This window comes from Marmota marmota, unplaced genomic scaffold (genome assembly GCF_001458135.2).
Source record: "Marmota marmota marmota unplaced genomic scaffold, marMar, whole genome shotgun sequence".
Classification (NCBI taxonomy): Eukaryota; Metazoa; Chordata; class Mammalia; order Rodentia; family Sciuridae; genus Marmota; species Marmota marmota.
In genome coordinates, this window is record NW_025999932.1 from 43,181,811 (window position 1) to 43,198,706 (window position 16,896).

Sequence of the window (16,896 nt, forward strand, 5' to 3'; positions counted from 1 at the left end):
CACTCTACCACTGAGCCACATCCCCAGCCCAGGATCTCACTGAGTTGCTTAGCACCTTGCTTTGCTGAGGCTGGCTTTGAACTCGTGATCCTCCTGCTTCAGCCTCCCAAGTCACTGGGATCACAGGCATGCACCACCATGCCTGGCCCTTTTGGACCTTTCATGTCCCATCTGGAAAAACTGATGAGATTCTATGAAGCATTATAAAAGGGTGATTGACGGACCCTACCCAGTACCTTCATGTTTATACAAGTGATCTGAGTCTTAAAGATGTTGAGTAGTTTGTCCAAGGTCAACTAATAGCCAGTGGAAGAACCAAGGCTTAAGCCCAATTATGTAGTGTCTCTTCTACCTCCGTGTGGCCACCTCTTATTTTGAATTTGAACTGGGCAGTGGTGAACTTAAGCAACAAGCGCAGTCAGTCAGTCGATGATAAGGAACAGAAACTTAAAGAGTTAAGTTTGATCATAATTGAGTCTGTGAGAATAAAAGAATGCTGACTAAAAGGAAACAGAAGGACTTTGGCAATGAGCAAAGTTTGAGTAGTAGAGGAAGAAGAGGGTAGACTCTTCTTTATAGGCAGAGGGACAGCAGAGGGAAAGGAAAAGTCAGTTAAAACTAATAAAAAATAAGAAGGACAAAGACCAGGTCCTTGTTGGCAATAGAAGTAAAATATCCCCTCAAACCAAAGGCTGAATGTTTTCTTTGATATGCAGATGCTAACTCACAGGAAGGCATGGGGGTGGGGGCACAGCTAGGGAAGAACAGAGTTACCTTAGATTAGGTAGAGGGAGTGAAGGGAGGGGAGGTGGTGTGGGGGTAGGAAGGATAGTAGAATGAAACAGACATTATTATGTACATATATGACTGCATGACCATTGTGATTCTACAACATGTACAACCAAAAGAATGAGAAATTATACTCCATTTACATATGACATATCAAAGTGCATTCTACTGTCATGTATAACTAAAATAAATTTTAAAAATTTTAGAAAAAGAAGAGAAGTAGTTGGTGTGAGGAAGCTAATCTCAATGACATCAGATGTAGCATGGTAAGGACTGAGGAAAAAACAAATAATCTTGAAAAAGTCACTGAAAAGCTTTCAGAGGGTAATGAATAAACAGACTTCACCGTGGTGAGGCAGTGGACAAATAGTGGACACCATATGTTCAAGGGATTTGAAGATATGAAGGGACTAAGGAAAGGACTTTATACACTGAGGAAGCCACATTCTTGGTCCTGAGGGATTATGTAGTGGAAAGGAACTAAAACCAAGCAACAATATAGCATGATTCTGTTGAAAAAGAAGTTTTATAGATGATATGTTACTTTGATCATTTCTCAAAATAATTGATAGGCTGTTAGAGGGGAAATTTCTGCCTTTAAGTAGCTAAATCTTAAAGAAGACTTCTAGAAATATCTGATATCTATAGCTTCCAATTATTGAAAACCTCTACTCTGGCCCTCTCATGAGTCCTTCTAAGTGTCACAGAAAATAGTTAAGAGATATCGGAACAGAGATGTATCAGGTAATCCTGCCCCTTCTCCTGTCAAGTCCAGAATTACCATGTGTGCCTGCTGTAGTCTGGAGTGTTTTTCCTGTGTCAAGTGAATGGCATTCTCACCAGATCCCCTGGAACATGGTTTCATAATTTCTGTGAAGAAACTCTTGGTCTTGACCAGGTATTTCCTTCCTGCCATCTACTTGGTACACTATTAGTGATATGTCCTCATCAACCCCCTCGTCTCCCACCCCATCCATGCCTATGCACTTGGGCTTCTACTTTGCAGTCTCTAGGCATCTGGGGCGTTGTTTCCAAAACACCTCCCAGACACGTCATTCTCCAAGGCATCTATCAGGGTGATTGATTTTAACAGGATAAAAGGATAAAAGTTGTGGATAATTTTGTTTCTAAATAAAACTTTCCCCATTCCAATTAGGTCTTTTCCATTTCCCAGAGATTTGTGGTAGTAATAAGGGAAGTGAAGTTTTGAAGAAAGGGGCAACCGTGCATCATTTATGACTCATTGTCCCTGAAAAATATGTTCCTCGATTACTAAATAGATAGTTAGGACATCCTAAGTGGAGAACATGAAATCTAATTGTTTTCTAGCATCTGTGTTATAGCTTTTGACTGAGATTTTTTTTAACTCATTCAGGAAAAACAAACCACTAAAAACAGAGACCTGTAGGCTATAGATAATGGTTCAAGTCAGAGATGAAGCATAAATTATATACCCTCTGTTATCCTTGAAAATTCTCTCACTTACTCTTCAATAGCATGGCAAGTCTGTCTCTATCAGAGGAGTTGTTCCCAGAAGCATTTTAACAAGTGTCCCTTTCAGGTTTTATCATGTGCTACCAGCCATTGTGGCTTCATCAGACTTATACCCTCATGGATCTTATAACCTGAGCATCTCCATGCAGATGGGCCCAGAAGGATGCCTGCACATGTATTGAGTTGTGTTACAGGAAAGAAACATTGAGCTTGAGAAATCAACTTTGTTTATATCAAGTGTGATCAAGCCTGCTCTTGGTCCTAGAAAGAGAATCATGGGTGTTTGCTACAAACACAAACCTGAGAAATGCTCCTTAAAAGAACTATGAAGGCTTTGCTTCTAAGTTAAAAACCCTATATATCCTACTGCCTCCCCAAGTCTATGACAAGATACCATAAACACTGTAAATTCAAAATTTCTAAAACTGAGCAGCCTCATTTACATACTTCTTTATTTCTCTGTTTCCCTACTCACCTTTTCTCATTCACCAGGTCACCAGATTTTAAAACCTTCTACCTCTTTCCTATTTCTTCTGTTGGAACTCTGCACAACTCATCATTAAACCTAAAAATGACCAGACTATTACAGTAGGCTCCAACCTCTTATGCCTGACTCCACCTTCATTGCCTTCAAACCAGTGTCCTCAAAAAATAGACTTGTTTACAAACCCCCTCTGCTGAAGATTCTTCACTTGTTAAAGCCTCCAGGTATAATCTATCTAAACCCCTCATCTTGAGATACCTGTTTCTCCAGCTTCATCCACTGACTTTACCTTCTTATAGACCTTTTAGTAGAATTGTTTGCTGTCCCCTGAATAAGAATGCACTTTTTGTCGCTCTGGACTCAGTATTCCTAAACACTTAGAATTCCTCAACAGATAATAGTCACATGATACGTATGTGATATATATGTGTGTGTGTGTGTGTGTGTGTGTGTGTGTGTGCGTGCGCACGCAATATATGTGATAGATGTATATTGAGATAGAGAGATGAGATAGATAGATAGATAGATAGATAGATAGATAGATCGATCGATCGATCACGTGGAGTGATCATACTTCTCTGCATGGATCCCACACTAGTCAGCAGGCTTGGGCCTGCTAGAGACCTGAGGGTTGGTAAATGCTCTAGTTTGAGGGCTTTTCTGAGAGTTCTGTACAGGTGGAGATGGAGCTGTTTTTTTCTTTTTTTATTCCTCCAGGAGGGAGAACTATGTTGGGAAGTAATAAAGGCCCAATGAAGCTGATCAGGTGGACTCTAAGAAGTGTTTGCATCATATTATCTTAAATACAACAAGGATTTGAAGAATTACTTAGTTCTGTATTCTATGTGTTCAGTCCTCTTTATCAATTCACGGGGCTGTTTTGACAAACAGTAGAAGTTAATTTAGACTTTTAGACACTAAGTAAAAACATAGAGGGGGTTACAGATATTGCTTACCTACTTTGTCCTTCATAGACTACCCCAAACTTGCACATTACCAATAATTATAATTATCTTGTTCAGGTGAACACTATTATCAACATAGACAAATCAGATTAGCTTTATTTTTCTAAATAACCAATGATGCATGAGTCATTAGGACAAAGACCTCCTTTTTTATTGACAAAAAGCACAGTACATAATATAGCTATCTAAAATCACTATACTATCTTCTAAACCTTAAGATATATCCATATTAACATTAACATTGATCTTTGACAAAATTTGTGACACGAGCATTCACCCATCCAGTTAACTCTATCATTTGTCAGCCAGAGTCTGAGCTTATGTCCTGTCCACAGCAGGCTTAGGCTTTAGGACACTTAGTAGTAATTCTTGAGTGGTCACAAGTTGATCCACTTCACTACATGATATTATAAACCCAAGTCTCTAGTTAATATACTTAGACACACCATTGACTACAATGGAAATGCTGTTTTAAGGCCAGTTTATTATAAGAAGCAAACACTTCTTAGAGCTCACCTGATCAGCTTCATTGGGCCTGTGCTAGTTCCCAACATAATTCTCCCTCCTGGAGGAGTCCAAAAAAAACTGGAGCATTTACCAAGCCTCAGGTCTCTAGCAGGCCCAAGCCTGCTGACTAGTGTGGAATCCATGCAGAGATGTGTGTCCACTCCATAGTCTCTGCTGATGGCCATGCAGTAGCACACTGTTGTGGTCAGCAGAGCACAGACCACAATATCCAATAATAAGGCATTTTCAAAGAATGGTGGTTCTAGAATTTTTCTTTTCATCCTCATTTGCCCAACTCTAAAACATCATCAAAGAAAGAGTCACTGGTAGGCCATATCTGGTTCCTATAGACATTGTTGATTAAGTAACATTTGTTGGGGCCCTGCTCACAGTCCCCCTTTATGACTCCAGATTTGGATGTGGAGACTGGTGCCTAACAGCACCCTTCCCGTCTCCTGCTGGCTCCCACACATACTGCCTGCCCTCTACAGGCCATCCCTCTCCTAAACCTGGATCCTTAACTATGTGCTGGCCCCAGGATACCACTCAGTCTTGGCAATTAATGTGGGTCTGTTATCTGCTAAACTCTGCTGAGTAATTTCATTTGGCCTCAATTATCATCCAGGCTGTGAACAGATCACCCACTCTTGGAGATATTATTTCCACTTAGCTCTGAATTTCATTATTTGAATATTTTAATGATGCAGTCATTATCCTAGTTAATGTTCTTCCAACCTCTTTCTTCTAAACCTCCCTTGTGAGACCTTTACAGAGCCTCAGCCTGCATTCTGTTTAGCATCCTACTTTCAAGGGCCTGGAAGCCCAGTGCATGGTCCTATTTGTCCTTAAGGCATACAAGAACAAAGCTCAGCTGGTTCCTTGACCCCACTGGCCCAAGACATAAAGTGTACACACAGGCTTCTCTGCTACAATCGAGACAGCCTCATCAAAATAGCTGTGTATTGTTTCATCTCAAAAGGAAATTCCTATTCCCATCCTTGTAACTCTTTATAAAATGTTCTAATTGCATCTTCATATTTATTTTATTTTAAAGTTCTCAATTGTCTTTCCACTGGGGCTCTCCCAAGACACCCTTTATGAAGTATAAGAGTCCTTTTTTATCTATAATGACCTTTTATGTACAGGTGGCTCAAGGCTTGCCTTAGACCATTTCTCTTTCTGACCCCTAACATCAGTCTCAGTTGACACATTCTAGTCAACCAAGATCCTCCCTCTGATATGTCATCACATCTCTGTGATTCCTTCAATTCTTTACCTCACCCATCTTCACCTCTTACTCAGTCTTGATCACTCAGTCGTCAGTAGGTAAGTGTGGCCTTAAAAGGACCCTCTTAACTGCTCACCAAATATTACAAACCACAATTTCTCAGAGGTCTTTTTTTTTCCCAGCAATTTCTAATCACTCTTGATTTACAGAGTAGTAACTCATATGTTAAATTAAGCTCGCAGATCTATTTTGATGGGCATGTGCTGAGTTTATTTTTTTTTGTGAATGCTTTCAGATGTAGTTTATATTCTTTGCATGCTCAGCACACTCCCAACAATTTCTAATCCTTGTATGTGACAAGTTTGGTTAATTTTTATTAACTAGCTAAATACCTATCTTGTCCCCAGTTCTGGTTCTATGAAGACCTACCAACCATTTGTTCAGACCATACAAGCTCTTTGTCCATCTAGCGCTATCTAATGACTATCTCCTCCCAGCAGATTTCTCACCATTTGATACAAAGATCTTCTAACTCTTGCTCAATGTGCTAGCCTTTCTTTGAGAACCATTTTTTTAAGAGAGAGAGAGAGAGAGAGAGAATTTTTTTTTAATATTTATTTTTTAGTTTTCAGTGGACACAACATCTTTATTTTATTTATTTATTTATTTGTTTTTATTTATTTTTTTTTAATGTGGTGCTGAGGATTGAACCCAGCGCCCTGCACATGCCAGGCGAGCGCGCCACCGCTTTAGCCACATCCCCAGCCCCAACGAACTATTTTTTTTAAATTGAGACATTATATCTGTACATATTTATTATGAATATTATGGTAATTATATACATGGAGACACTGTGTAATAATCAAACCAGGGTAAGAAACTCTTCCATCTCTTCAAGTGTTATCATTTTTGTGTGTTGTGAATTTTTTGGTATCCCTTATCTAACTTGTTTCCACACACCCATCTTCTACTTCCAGGCTCTAGTGACCACTAACCCACTTCATTCTATGGGATTATTTTTAAATTTCTACAAATTATCGAGAACACATAATGTTTGTCTTTGTCTTTCTTATTTCATTTAACATAGTAACATACAATTCTGTGCATCTTGCTGTAAATGACAATATTTCTCTTTTTAGCATCTGAATAACATTCCAGTGTGCAGATGGGCAACTAGGTTGCTTCTATGTTTTATCTATTGTGGAGAGTGCTGCAGTAAACATGGGAGTGCATGTATCTATTTGGTACAAGGATTTTATCTTTTTTGGTGATCTACCCAGGAGTGGAATCGCTAGGTTATGTGGTAGTTTTGTTGTTAGTTTTTAAAGGAACATTTCATGCTGTTTTCCATAATAGCTTCACTGATTTACATCACCACCAACCATGTATATTATTTTTATATATTTTTATAGTTATTTTTTGTATTTTTGATAATTACCAATTCTAACTGGGGTAAGATGATACTCATTGTGGTTTTGATTTGCATTTTCCTGATGTTAAGTGAGTTTGCACATTTTTTCATATACTGGTTGCCATTTGTAAGTCTTCCTCTGAGAAACACCAATTCATATCTGAGGTCTATTTTTAAGTGGTTTGTTTTTGGTGCATATTCAACTTTTTGAGCTCCTTATATATTCTGGATATTAATCTCTTGTCAAACGAATAGTTTGAAAATATTTTACTCAATTCTTTTTTAAAATTTATTTATTTACTGTAATTTATCATACATGGCAGCAGAATGTATTTCAATTTATAGTACATAAATAGAGCACAATTTTTCATGTCTCAGGTTGTTCACAAAGTAGAGTCACACCATTCGTGTCTTCATATATGTACTTAGGGTAACGATGTCCATCTAAGTCCAGCATCTTTCCTACCCCATGCCCCCTCCCTTCCCCTCCCTCCCCTTTGCCCTACCTAAAGTTCCTTAATTCCTCCCATGCTCCCCTCAATCCCTTATGGATCATCATCCACATATCAGAGAGAATATTCAGCCTCTGGTTTGGGGGGATTGGCTTACTTCACCTAACATATTCTCCAACTCCACCCATTTACCTGCAAATGCCATGATTTTATTCTCTTTTAATGCTTAGTAATATTCCATTATTGAAGTTGTCTCTTCACTCTGTTGATTATTTGCTATGCAGAAGCTTCTTAGTTTGATATAATCCCAACTGTCTTTTTTAACTTTTGTCGTCTGCCTTTGGTATCCTATCTGAAAAAATTATTGCACACACTAATGTCTAGAAGTGTCTCCTTTATGTTTCTGTGTAGCAATTTCAATTTCAGGTTTTCATTTGGGTCTTAGCTCTCTTTTATATACAGTGAGAAAAAGGGATCTGGCTTGATTTTTCTGCATCTGTATATCCAGTTTTGCTTATACCATTTCCTGAAGAGACTATTTTTCCTCCACTGTATGTTCCTGACACCTTTGTCAAAAATCAGTTGGCTGGGGACTAACAATGCATCTCAGGGGTGGAGTCCTTTCTTAGTTTGCATGAGCCACAGGTTCTATCTTTAGCACCACAAAAGAAAAAAGGGGGGGGGGATCAATTTGCTTGTGAACATGGATTAATTTCTGTATTTTCTATTCTGTTCCATTGGTTCATGTGTCTATTCATGCTAGTACCTTGTTCATTTGGTTACTATTAACTGTAGTATGTTTGGAAGTCAGGTATTATGATGCCTCCAGCTTTGTTTTTGTTATTTTGTTTTGTTTTGGATTTTTTTCTTTCTTTTTCTTGCTCAAGATCACTTAGACTATTCTGGATCTTCTGTAGTAACATGAATTTTAGGATTGTTTATTCTATCTCTAAGAAGAAAATCATTGGTCTTTTTCATGAGAATTTCATTGAACCTATAGATTATTTTAGCTAGTATGGTCATTTTAGCAACACTAATTCTACTAACCCATGAACACACGGTATCTTGCCATTTTTATCTTCTTTAAGTTTTTCATCAGTGTTTTTTTTTTCATAAATTTTATTGTAGAGATCTTTCACTTCGTTAAATGTAGTCCTAATTTTCTTTCCTTTTTTTCTTTGCTTTTGTATATGGGATTATTTTCTTGATTACTTTTTCAGGAAGTTCATTATTGATATATAAAAATGTTACTTTTTTATGCTGATTTTGTATTCTACAACTCTACTGAATTAGTTTATTAGTTCTAACAGCTTTTTGATGCATAGATTTGTCTGTATATAAAACCATATCATTTGCAAACATGCATGATTTACTTCTTCCTTGCCAATCTAGATGCTCTTTCTTTCTCTTTAGTGATTTCTCAATTGCTATATTAAAAGAATATTGAACATGAATATCCTTGTCTTGTTCCAGATCTTTTGAGGAAAGATGTTTTCAGCTTTTCCCCATTCAGGATGATACTAGCTGTGGGTTATTCATATATAGCCTGTACTTTTTTGCAATATGTTCCTTCTGAATCTAATTTCTTGAGAGTTTTTATTATTAAGAGATGTTGAATTTTATCAAATGCTTTTTCTACTTCTGTTAAGATGTTCATATGGTTTTGTTGAATTCATTTCTTTGATATGTTACTTTCTATTTATCAATTTGCATATGCTGGACCATTCTTGCATCAGTGTAATAAATCCCACTTGATCATTTCTGAAAGATAGTTTACTGAGTATATATAGTATTCTTGGTTGGCATGGTTTTCTCTTTTAGGACTTGGACTATATCATTCAATTCTCTTCTGGCTTTAGGGTTTCTGCTGTAAGTCTAACAGGCATTCCCAAAAGATGTGATGCTTTTTAAAAAATATTTTTAGTTATAGATGGACAAACTACCTTCTTATTTTGTTTAGTTTTTTTATGCGGAGCTGGGAATCGAACCCAGTGCTTTGCACATGCAAGGCAAGCACTCCATCACTGAGTCACAACCCCAGCCTCTGACATGATGCTTTTATCTTGCTCTTTTTAGGATTTTCACTTTATCCTATACTTTTGACTAAAATGTGCTTTGGTGAAAGTCGTTTGGGGTTTAATCTATCTGGGAGTCCTCCAAACTTATATCGGATGTCCATACCTCTTTGAATATTTGTGAAATTTTCAATCATTATTTTGTGAAATAGGTTTTCAATTCCTTTCTCCTTTTCTTCTCCTGAAATTCCCATGATGTGAAAAATTGTTTAATAGGGTCCCATAAAGTCTCACATGCTTACTTCATCCTTTTTAATTTTTTTTTGTCTAAATGAGTTAAAAAAGACCTGAACTTAAGTTCAAAAATTCACTCTTCTGCTTATTCTAGTCTAGTATAGACTCTCTCAATTGTATTTTTTATTTTATGTATTGATATTTTTATCTTCAAGATTTCTTATACTTTTTATGGTCTCTCTTTGGTGAATTTCTTATTCATATCCTGAAATTTTTTTTCTCATTCCTATGCATTGTCCGTCTATATTCTCTTGCATCTCACTCGGTGTCTTTAGGGTCATTATTTTGAATTTTTTTCAGAAATTTATAATTTTTCCTCAAAAATGGGATTTCTGGGGAACTAATGCATTCCTTTGGAGGTATCTTTTGTTCATCTGTTTGAACGTCCCTAATGTTGACGTTGCACATCTAGTGAACTATTCACCTCTTCCAATTTTATGTAATAGCTTTTGTAGGAGAATGTTTTTTTCATTTAGATGGGATGTATAATGTCAACCATGTAGCTACTTTTGCTTTGATTATACGTGAGTTCAAAAGTACAGTTTCTTTGATTGTGATTAATGTCGACAACATCAGTGCCTCAGTTGTCTGGACTGCAGCAGAGCACGAAAGTTGTACAACTTTGCACTAGACATAGACTTTTAAAAATGTAAATCCTCAGACCCCATAGAGTCGAGCAGTGATGCCACTGGGGCATCAATGGCAATGGCAGCTGTTGCAGCGTTGGTGGTGTGGAATGTTGAGAGGATCATCCCCAGGTCCCACAGGCAAGCATAGGTTACACCAAGGGTGTCAGCAGCCATCTCCCTGAACCATAGGATGTGAAGGAGACTTTCTCCAGATTCCTCAGGATGAATGTGAGATCCAGGGCCTGTGGCACCAGCAGCTTTAATTCCGGAGCCGCCAGATGGAATAGAACCTTCCCCCAAATCCCCCCGAAATGAAAACAGATGATGATGGGGCTGTTGGCACTGGGAACAATGGACTCAAGGTTGGGACGTAAAGGGAACCTTCCTTAGGTTTTATGAATTTATTGTGGGTACCTCTGGGCCTCGAAGTGCTGGTAACCACTTTTTAGAACTGCAGGACCCAGATGGGACCTTCTGAAGTTTGTCAAGAGACAAACACAGGTGATGCTAGGGCAACAGCAGGTATGGTTCCAGGACTCCAGGCTGTGGATAAGACCTTCTCTAGGTCTCCTAGAGAATACACAGGTGGCATTTGGGCTTGTGGTATTGTTACCCATGAAACTAGAGGTGAAGAAGGCAGAGGGGACATCTCTAGTCCAAACACAAGAAGTGTCAGGGCTTGGCATTTGGGTACCTATGGTCTGGAGATGTAGGATGTGGATAGGAATGTCCCTAGCTCATGCAGGTCAAGTGTTAATGGGACAAGACTTGTGGCATTGGTAATGATGGTCCTGGAACTTCAGGACATGATGGGAATGTCCTTGTTTTCCAGAGATGAGCATGGTTGATGCTGAGGAATTTTGTACTAGCAATTGCAGTTCCAAGGCTGTGGGCTGAAGATAAGACCTTTCCTAATCCCTGCAGGTAGTACAAGATTTAGGGCACTGGTGGTTACATTTCTGGAGCTGAAGAATGTGAATTTAACCTTTCCCAGGTTCGGAGCAAGCATGGGTGGTGCTTGGGTTTGGGCCATGATTCTGGGACTGTAGCTGGAACCTTCCCCAGATCCCCACAGACAGACACAGGTGATATGGGGACTTTCATACCAGCAGCTGCAATCTGAAGGCTGCAGACTGTTAAGGAGACCTTCCCTCATCTCTATGGAACAAGTGCCACTGGAACTTGAGCTTCTGGCTCTGGCAGCTGCTGGTCCTGGAGGTGCAAGATGCTGAGGAAGCTGTCTCTCTGCTCTGTGAGGCACACACAGGCCCAAGGCTGCCATCAGCTCAGGGAGCCAGCTGCCATCCCCTAAGGCATCTAGAAGTGGCATCTGTTGTAACAGCCTGTGCTCTGGGGGTTGGGGAAGGCCCAATGTGAGTTTATTGTTTTGAGCAGAGAAGTTGTTCTTAGACCAGCCAGTTCCCAAGCTGTATTTAAGCCTATAAGGACTGTGGACTTCTCTTGCAATTAGGACCTCCCATATGCTGCTCTTGTGGGTTTTGCTGGTACTTTGTCACTTACCTTCTCCTGGCATAGTGGAGTCATTGCATCCCCTACACACTACTCCCCAGACATGACTTGGGGTTGAAGTTGCAGATTGTCTTGTTCTTTTCTCTTGATTGCTTTTCTAAATCTCCAGGTTTTAAGGTTCCCATTATTTCCTTGCTGATTTCCAGAATCCTCCCTCAGTTACTCTCCTGGAAATATAGTGTTTCCTTTATTTCCCTGGTACTACTCTGTAGCATAACTTTGTATAGGAAACATATATTTAGTTATCTTCGATCTGTGTAAAACAATCTTTTAGTGAACATCTTCCCTAATGATTCTATTATCCCACACGTGCAGATCATTAAATTCCTATTAAATCATTCTCTTTTGGGTCTTAATATCAAGACTGGGAATATATGAGTTAGATCTTGATCTCTGTCTTCAAGTTATAAAGAACTAAAACTAGTCCAGCATCAATATTTCATGTGTTATTGGTTTATTGTACAGTTTTTCAATTTTAGCTCCCAAAGAAAAGAATTTCCCAGCTTTTGCTTTATCTACCTTTTCCAGTTGTGTATCAGGATTCATACTTACTCAATTTAAATATTCCTACCAACAATTGCTTGCTCTCCAATAGGTTCTTTTTCCCTACATACTCACTCAAGATACTAGTATAGCATTATAAATCAGTGTGCTATAGGCTTTCCTAGAAAATTTTTTCATTTTTAAATAAAACCTGTTAAATTAGCTACAGTCAAATACAGCTCTAGTGAACAGAATTTAATTAAAACATGGACAAAAATCTAAGATAATTTGTGCCAAATTTTCTACTTGCGCAGAGTTTCTTGGTTTGCTTGAAGAAGTTAGGAGCCTAGGTTTTTAGAATTACTTTTCTACTATTGGACAAATCAATTATTTATAAGATTTGATATTCACTTATAAATGGAAGTGATGACCTCTTTTATAGAGCTTAAGATATCTGGTGATTTTTATTGAAATTTATAGAATCTACATAAACATATATATGGCTTTTGTTTTTTAACTTTATAGGAAATCAATGTGTTGACAGTTGCATTAGTCAACCAAGATCGAGAGAACAATATTGAGAAAAGAAGCCAAGGCTTAAAATCAGAGAAAGAAGCTCTTCTAATAGGTAAGGAAATTCTTTTTCTTCATCTATTCTCTTAAGTCTTGGGTAATTAGCTTAAATAATATTTTATTAATTCAACTCCAGTTTGTTAGCAATTTAAACAACTTTGCCTTTTGGTCAGAGGTGAGATTAATCTCATCAAGAATATATTACATACATTTCACATTAGTGGCATACAAACTAATGGAGGTTTTGCTCTTCTGTAACCATATGTATTAGTTGGTTGTCAGACATGAAACCAAGTTCAAGTAAACAGATTAATTTACACCTCACATGTCACAAATGTGAATTTGGACTTTGTACTTCCACCTGGAGGCCAGGTTGGTTCTAATCCAAAAGTTCCAAACCAAGTCAGATGTCTAGGCTTTGAACCCAGAAGATTAACCTCGCACCCCTCAGCAGTGGCCATGTCCTGAGGGGAGCCCCAGAGCCATGCCCATAAAACACATGAAACAGGTACATCCAGACTCTCTCAGTGCTAGGCTAATCCAGGGCCTTCTAATCCAGAATTCCTTGTCCAATTGTGGATCCATTTACGCAGATGAACAAAAGACGCTGGCCACCAAGGAAGATAAAGAAATTTGCTGTTCACCTAAAACACACAGTTGCCCCACAAACTACTTCTAGGTTGGCTTTTTCTTTGTCTGGACCAGACAAAGCTCTAGATGGTAACTTTTGAGAGCCATCATCGATGGATACAGAAGCAGTACGGACTCTTGCAGGAGGAGGTCTTGGTGGAAATGTGTTATAATGTGCCTTAGTAGCCTGTATGCCCCTGAAGCCCTCAAACCCAGATGAAAGGAAGCATTGTCTCACCCTGTGATTCACAGCCTCTATTCAAGCTGCATCTTGGCACCTACCCCAGGTTCTCCAAGTTCAATGGCTCCTCCATGGCACCATTAACAGTGAAGAATGAGACTGTTGTACATGTGAGAAAAATTGTTCTCCTGGAGTTCGTTATCTGGCAGAAGTAGTGCTTGGATGCAGTTAAATACTGCATATGCTCTTACCTCAAGATGACAGGTATACCAAGGCCTGCAGAAGCTGGCACAGGAGGAATTAAATTCAAAAGATAGTCCAAACTTCATCCATCATATATGGATTTTTCAACTACAGGGTTATTGAATATGACATCAACTTAGAGATACTCCAAGGAAAACCAATTATTTTTTTTCTCTCTGATGATATACAGCTGTAATAACATGCCATGTGCAAGTCTCAGAAGACATGCTGATGTGCTGTCAGTCTCAGGAACCCCAAATGAACCCAAGTGTAGTTGGTAACTGGATTTTTCTCCTATTGGAAAATGTGTCCAACTCTGACAGTTGTTTCTCTTTCACTCAGTGTGACAAAAATGTGATTTTACCTATAATGCTTTTTTAGGATATTAACAGAGCACAAAATGATAAACAAAGAGAAAATTTCTTCTGCATAAGTGTGAATAATTCTGACCACTGGAAGGTTTAAAAAAAAAGTGAGAACAGGACTATTTATTTTCTTCCTGTTAAAATCTTCTACATAGTTACTAGGATCTGTCACACACACACTAAATCACTTCCCTCAAAAGAGTGTTTTATATACTATACAATAACAAGAGTAGATAGGTTACATTTATAACACACATTCTTCAATAATGTCTTTAGTACTAGGAAAAAATTGAAATTAGTTAATTCAAGTGTATTAGAAACAAAAATATTAGTAATTCAAGGTATTCATTAGAAAGTATGCACAATAGACTCTAAATTTTCCAGGACATTGCCCCTTGGCTGTTGATCCCCTAAACTAGACTCTCTATATTACCATTTGAAGTTTAGGGTTGAGCAGAAGAGAACCAGGGAGTTCATTCATCTTAAATCAGTACATGATAATATGGAGGTAGAAGGGAGTCAGGAGACTTAAGCATTCGATTAAATTATACTTAGAGAATGGAGAGGGGGAAACTCCTATTTCCTCTCTACCTTTCTTGACATTTTATTTTACTCTACATCAAGTTAGTTTGACAAAAAGATACTACTTCTTATTCAAATCCACAAACACCTATTTTAAAAATATATATATAATTGAGATGTTTCTAAGGATGGCAGTAGATCCTGTGAAAAGATGAAGTATCAAAGAGAGAATAATCCTATTTTTTAAAAAAAAATTATAATTGAGATGTTTCTAAGGATGGCAGTAGATCCTGTGAAAAGATGAAGTTGCCCTCTGCCATTAATCTTGCTAATTTAGCTTGGCCATTCCTACTTTGTAGATACCCGAATGTTGGGAACATTCAGACCTTCCCTGCAGCTTTTGGAATCTAGATAATAGACTGTGGTGGGGACAAAACTGCTGTGGACCAGGAAAGAGAGAAAAGGGAAGTTCCTGGTGCTGGGGCTGTGCCACTTTGAAGATTCTTGCAGGTAGAATGATTCTCAGAGTCCTCAGACTTAGGGTACAACCAGAGGGTTTAAAAATACTCTGCAATTCCGCTGGAATAATTAAACATGTAGCAAGGATACAGGCTTAGAGGACACCCTGAGCCAGTCTAGAATCCCAGGAGCACAGCAGAAAATCTCCCTCAGTTTGGAAATAGTAACTGGCAAAATCATCATCACAGATGGGTGTCCATAGTATACATGATGTGCCATAAATGCACATGACCTGATCCCCTCTTGGGACACATTAATGTTATATAAGAAATGCATATTGGTACAAATCTTGATTGCCTGAAAGAAAAGGGGAGTGAACAATAAATGATTTCAAATGGATTTCACCTACTAAGAATATAGAACTGAGGCTCAAACTTCATAAACAATAAGCAATCCCAGTCACTTTTGATTATTTGGGACACTGATTTATCTGTGTAAAAGCATATGTCCTATCTAGACATTCTCATGAGCACTTTTTAAAATTGGAATCTTCATTTCAAGGGATATGAGTTGATATTTATGAGAGGATCAGTGGGATTTCATAGGTAACATTTGGAGCTTTGCAGATCTGGATCCTGAGGCTTCTGAGAGCTCAGCCATTGTGCCAGTCTTTCTTCGTGACAATTAATGGGGATCAGGTACTCAGTTTCAACTCAACTAGAAATAGGTCTTTAGAAAGCACTTCATTATTGTGATTTGGGGACTATTTATTTTGTAATCAATCCTTGTGAAGACAGGTTAACATATAACTGGACCATAAAGGATTAGATTTTTCTGGGGCCGTTGCTGGGTGGCATTTTATGTTTCATAGCTCTGCTGTAGCCTCACACTAAGTTAGCTTGCCGCTACCGGGTGTCTATGCCAGAACTCCTTGTTCATTTCACATATGGTCTACATGTTGGATCTGGCATATGCTGAGGTTGTTTGAGATAGAATGAGTCAGTACTTTGTATTTAGGACTGAAGTTTTGGAGCTGTGGCTGACTGGAAACCCCTACATAATTGTTATTAAGGAGAATGGATCAGATGTTTTATTGATAAGCTAATGGCTCTGAGGAGATGTTGATAATATACTTGGTCTGTATCCCTATCTTCTCTTGCTTTTGAATAATAGCCCAATAGATTTCCCATGCCAGCATCTCTGATTGGCATCCTGTCAATGCCATTCATCACTGAATCCCTTTCAGATAAAATCAAAACCCTCCAGCAATTCAAAGTGTTTACAAAGTAGCTTTTCCTCAAAACCTCCCTTGGTCCTCTGAGAACTCTTCTTAAATTCTTAATGATCAGACAGACTTCTGTACATCCTGACTCCTATGCAGATCAGAACCCTTACTGTGCATCACCAAGGTGCTTCTTCACTTCAGGGCCCCCTCACGCCACCGTTTTCATCACTGTCACCGTCGCACACATGTGCAATCGTGTCAAAATTGGAATGTTCCCCTGATACTCAGGTATTAGATGAATGGAAAGTGGAGAGAAGATTTACAGAATGTTCAGCAGTGACTTTTGTGGTGTTTTCAGTCATTAGCATTGAGGCTATATTTAGGCTGTGCCTGAGCAGAGTAATCTGGAGAGTGAGT

The 16,896-nt window shown here is 38.4% G+C and overlaps 1 protein-coding gene across 7 annotated transcripts in view; it reads left to right on the forward strand.

Moving 5' to 3' along the window:
* Positions 1-16,896, forward strand: part of Enox1 (ecto-NOX disulfide-thiol exchanger 1) — a 443,331-nt gene that overhangs the window by 393,949 nt on the left and 32,486 nt on the right. For all 7 annotated transcript variants that reach the window (XM_048800957.1, XM_048800956.1, XM_048800959.1 and 4 more), the window contains one exon: positions 12,807-12,909. In XM_048800957.1, the coding sequence (XP_048656914.1) occupies positions 12,807-12,909 (103 nt within the window). The remainder of the gene's footprint in view (positions 1-12,806; positions 12,910-16,896) is intronic.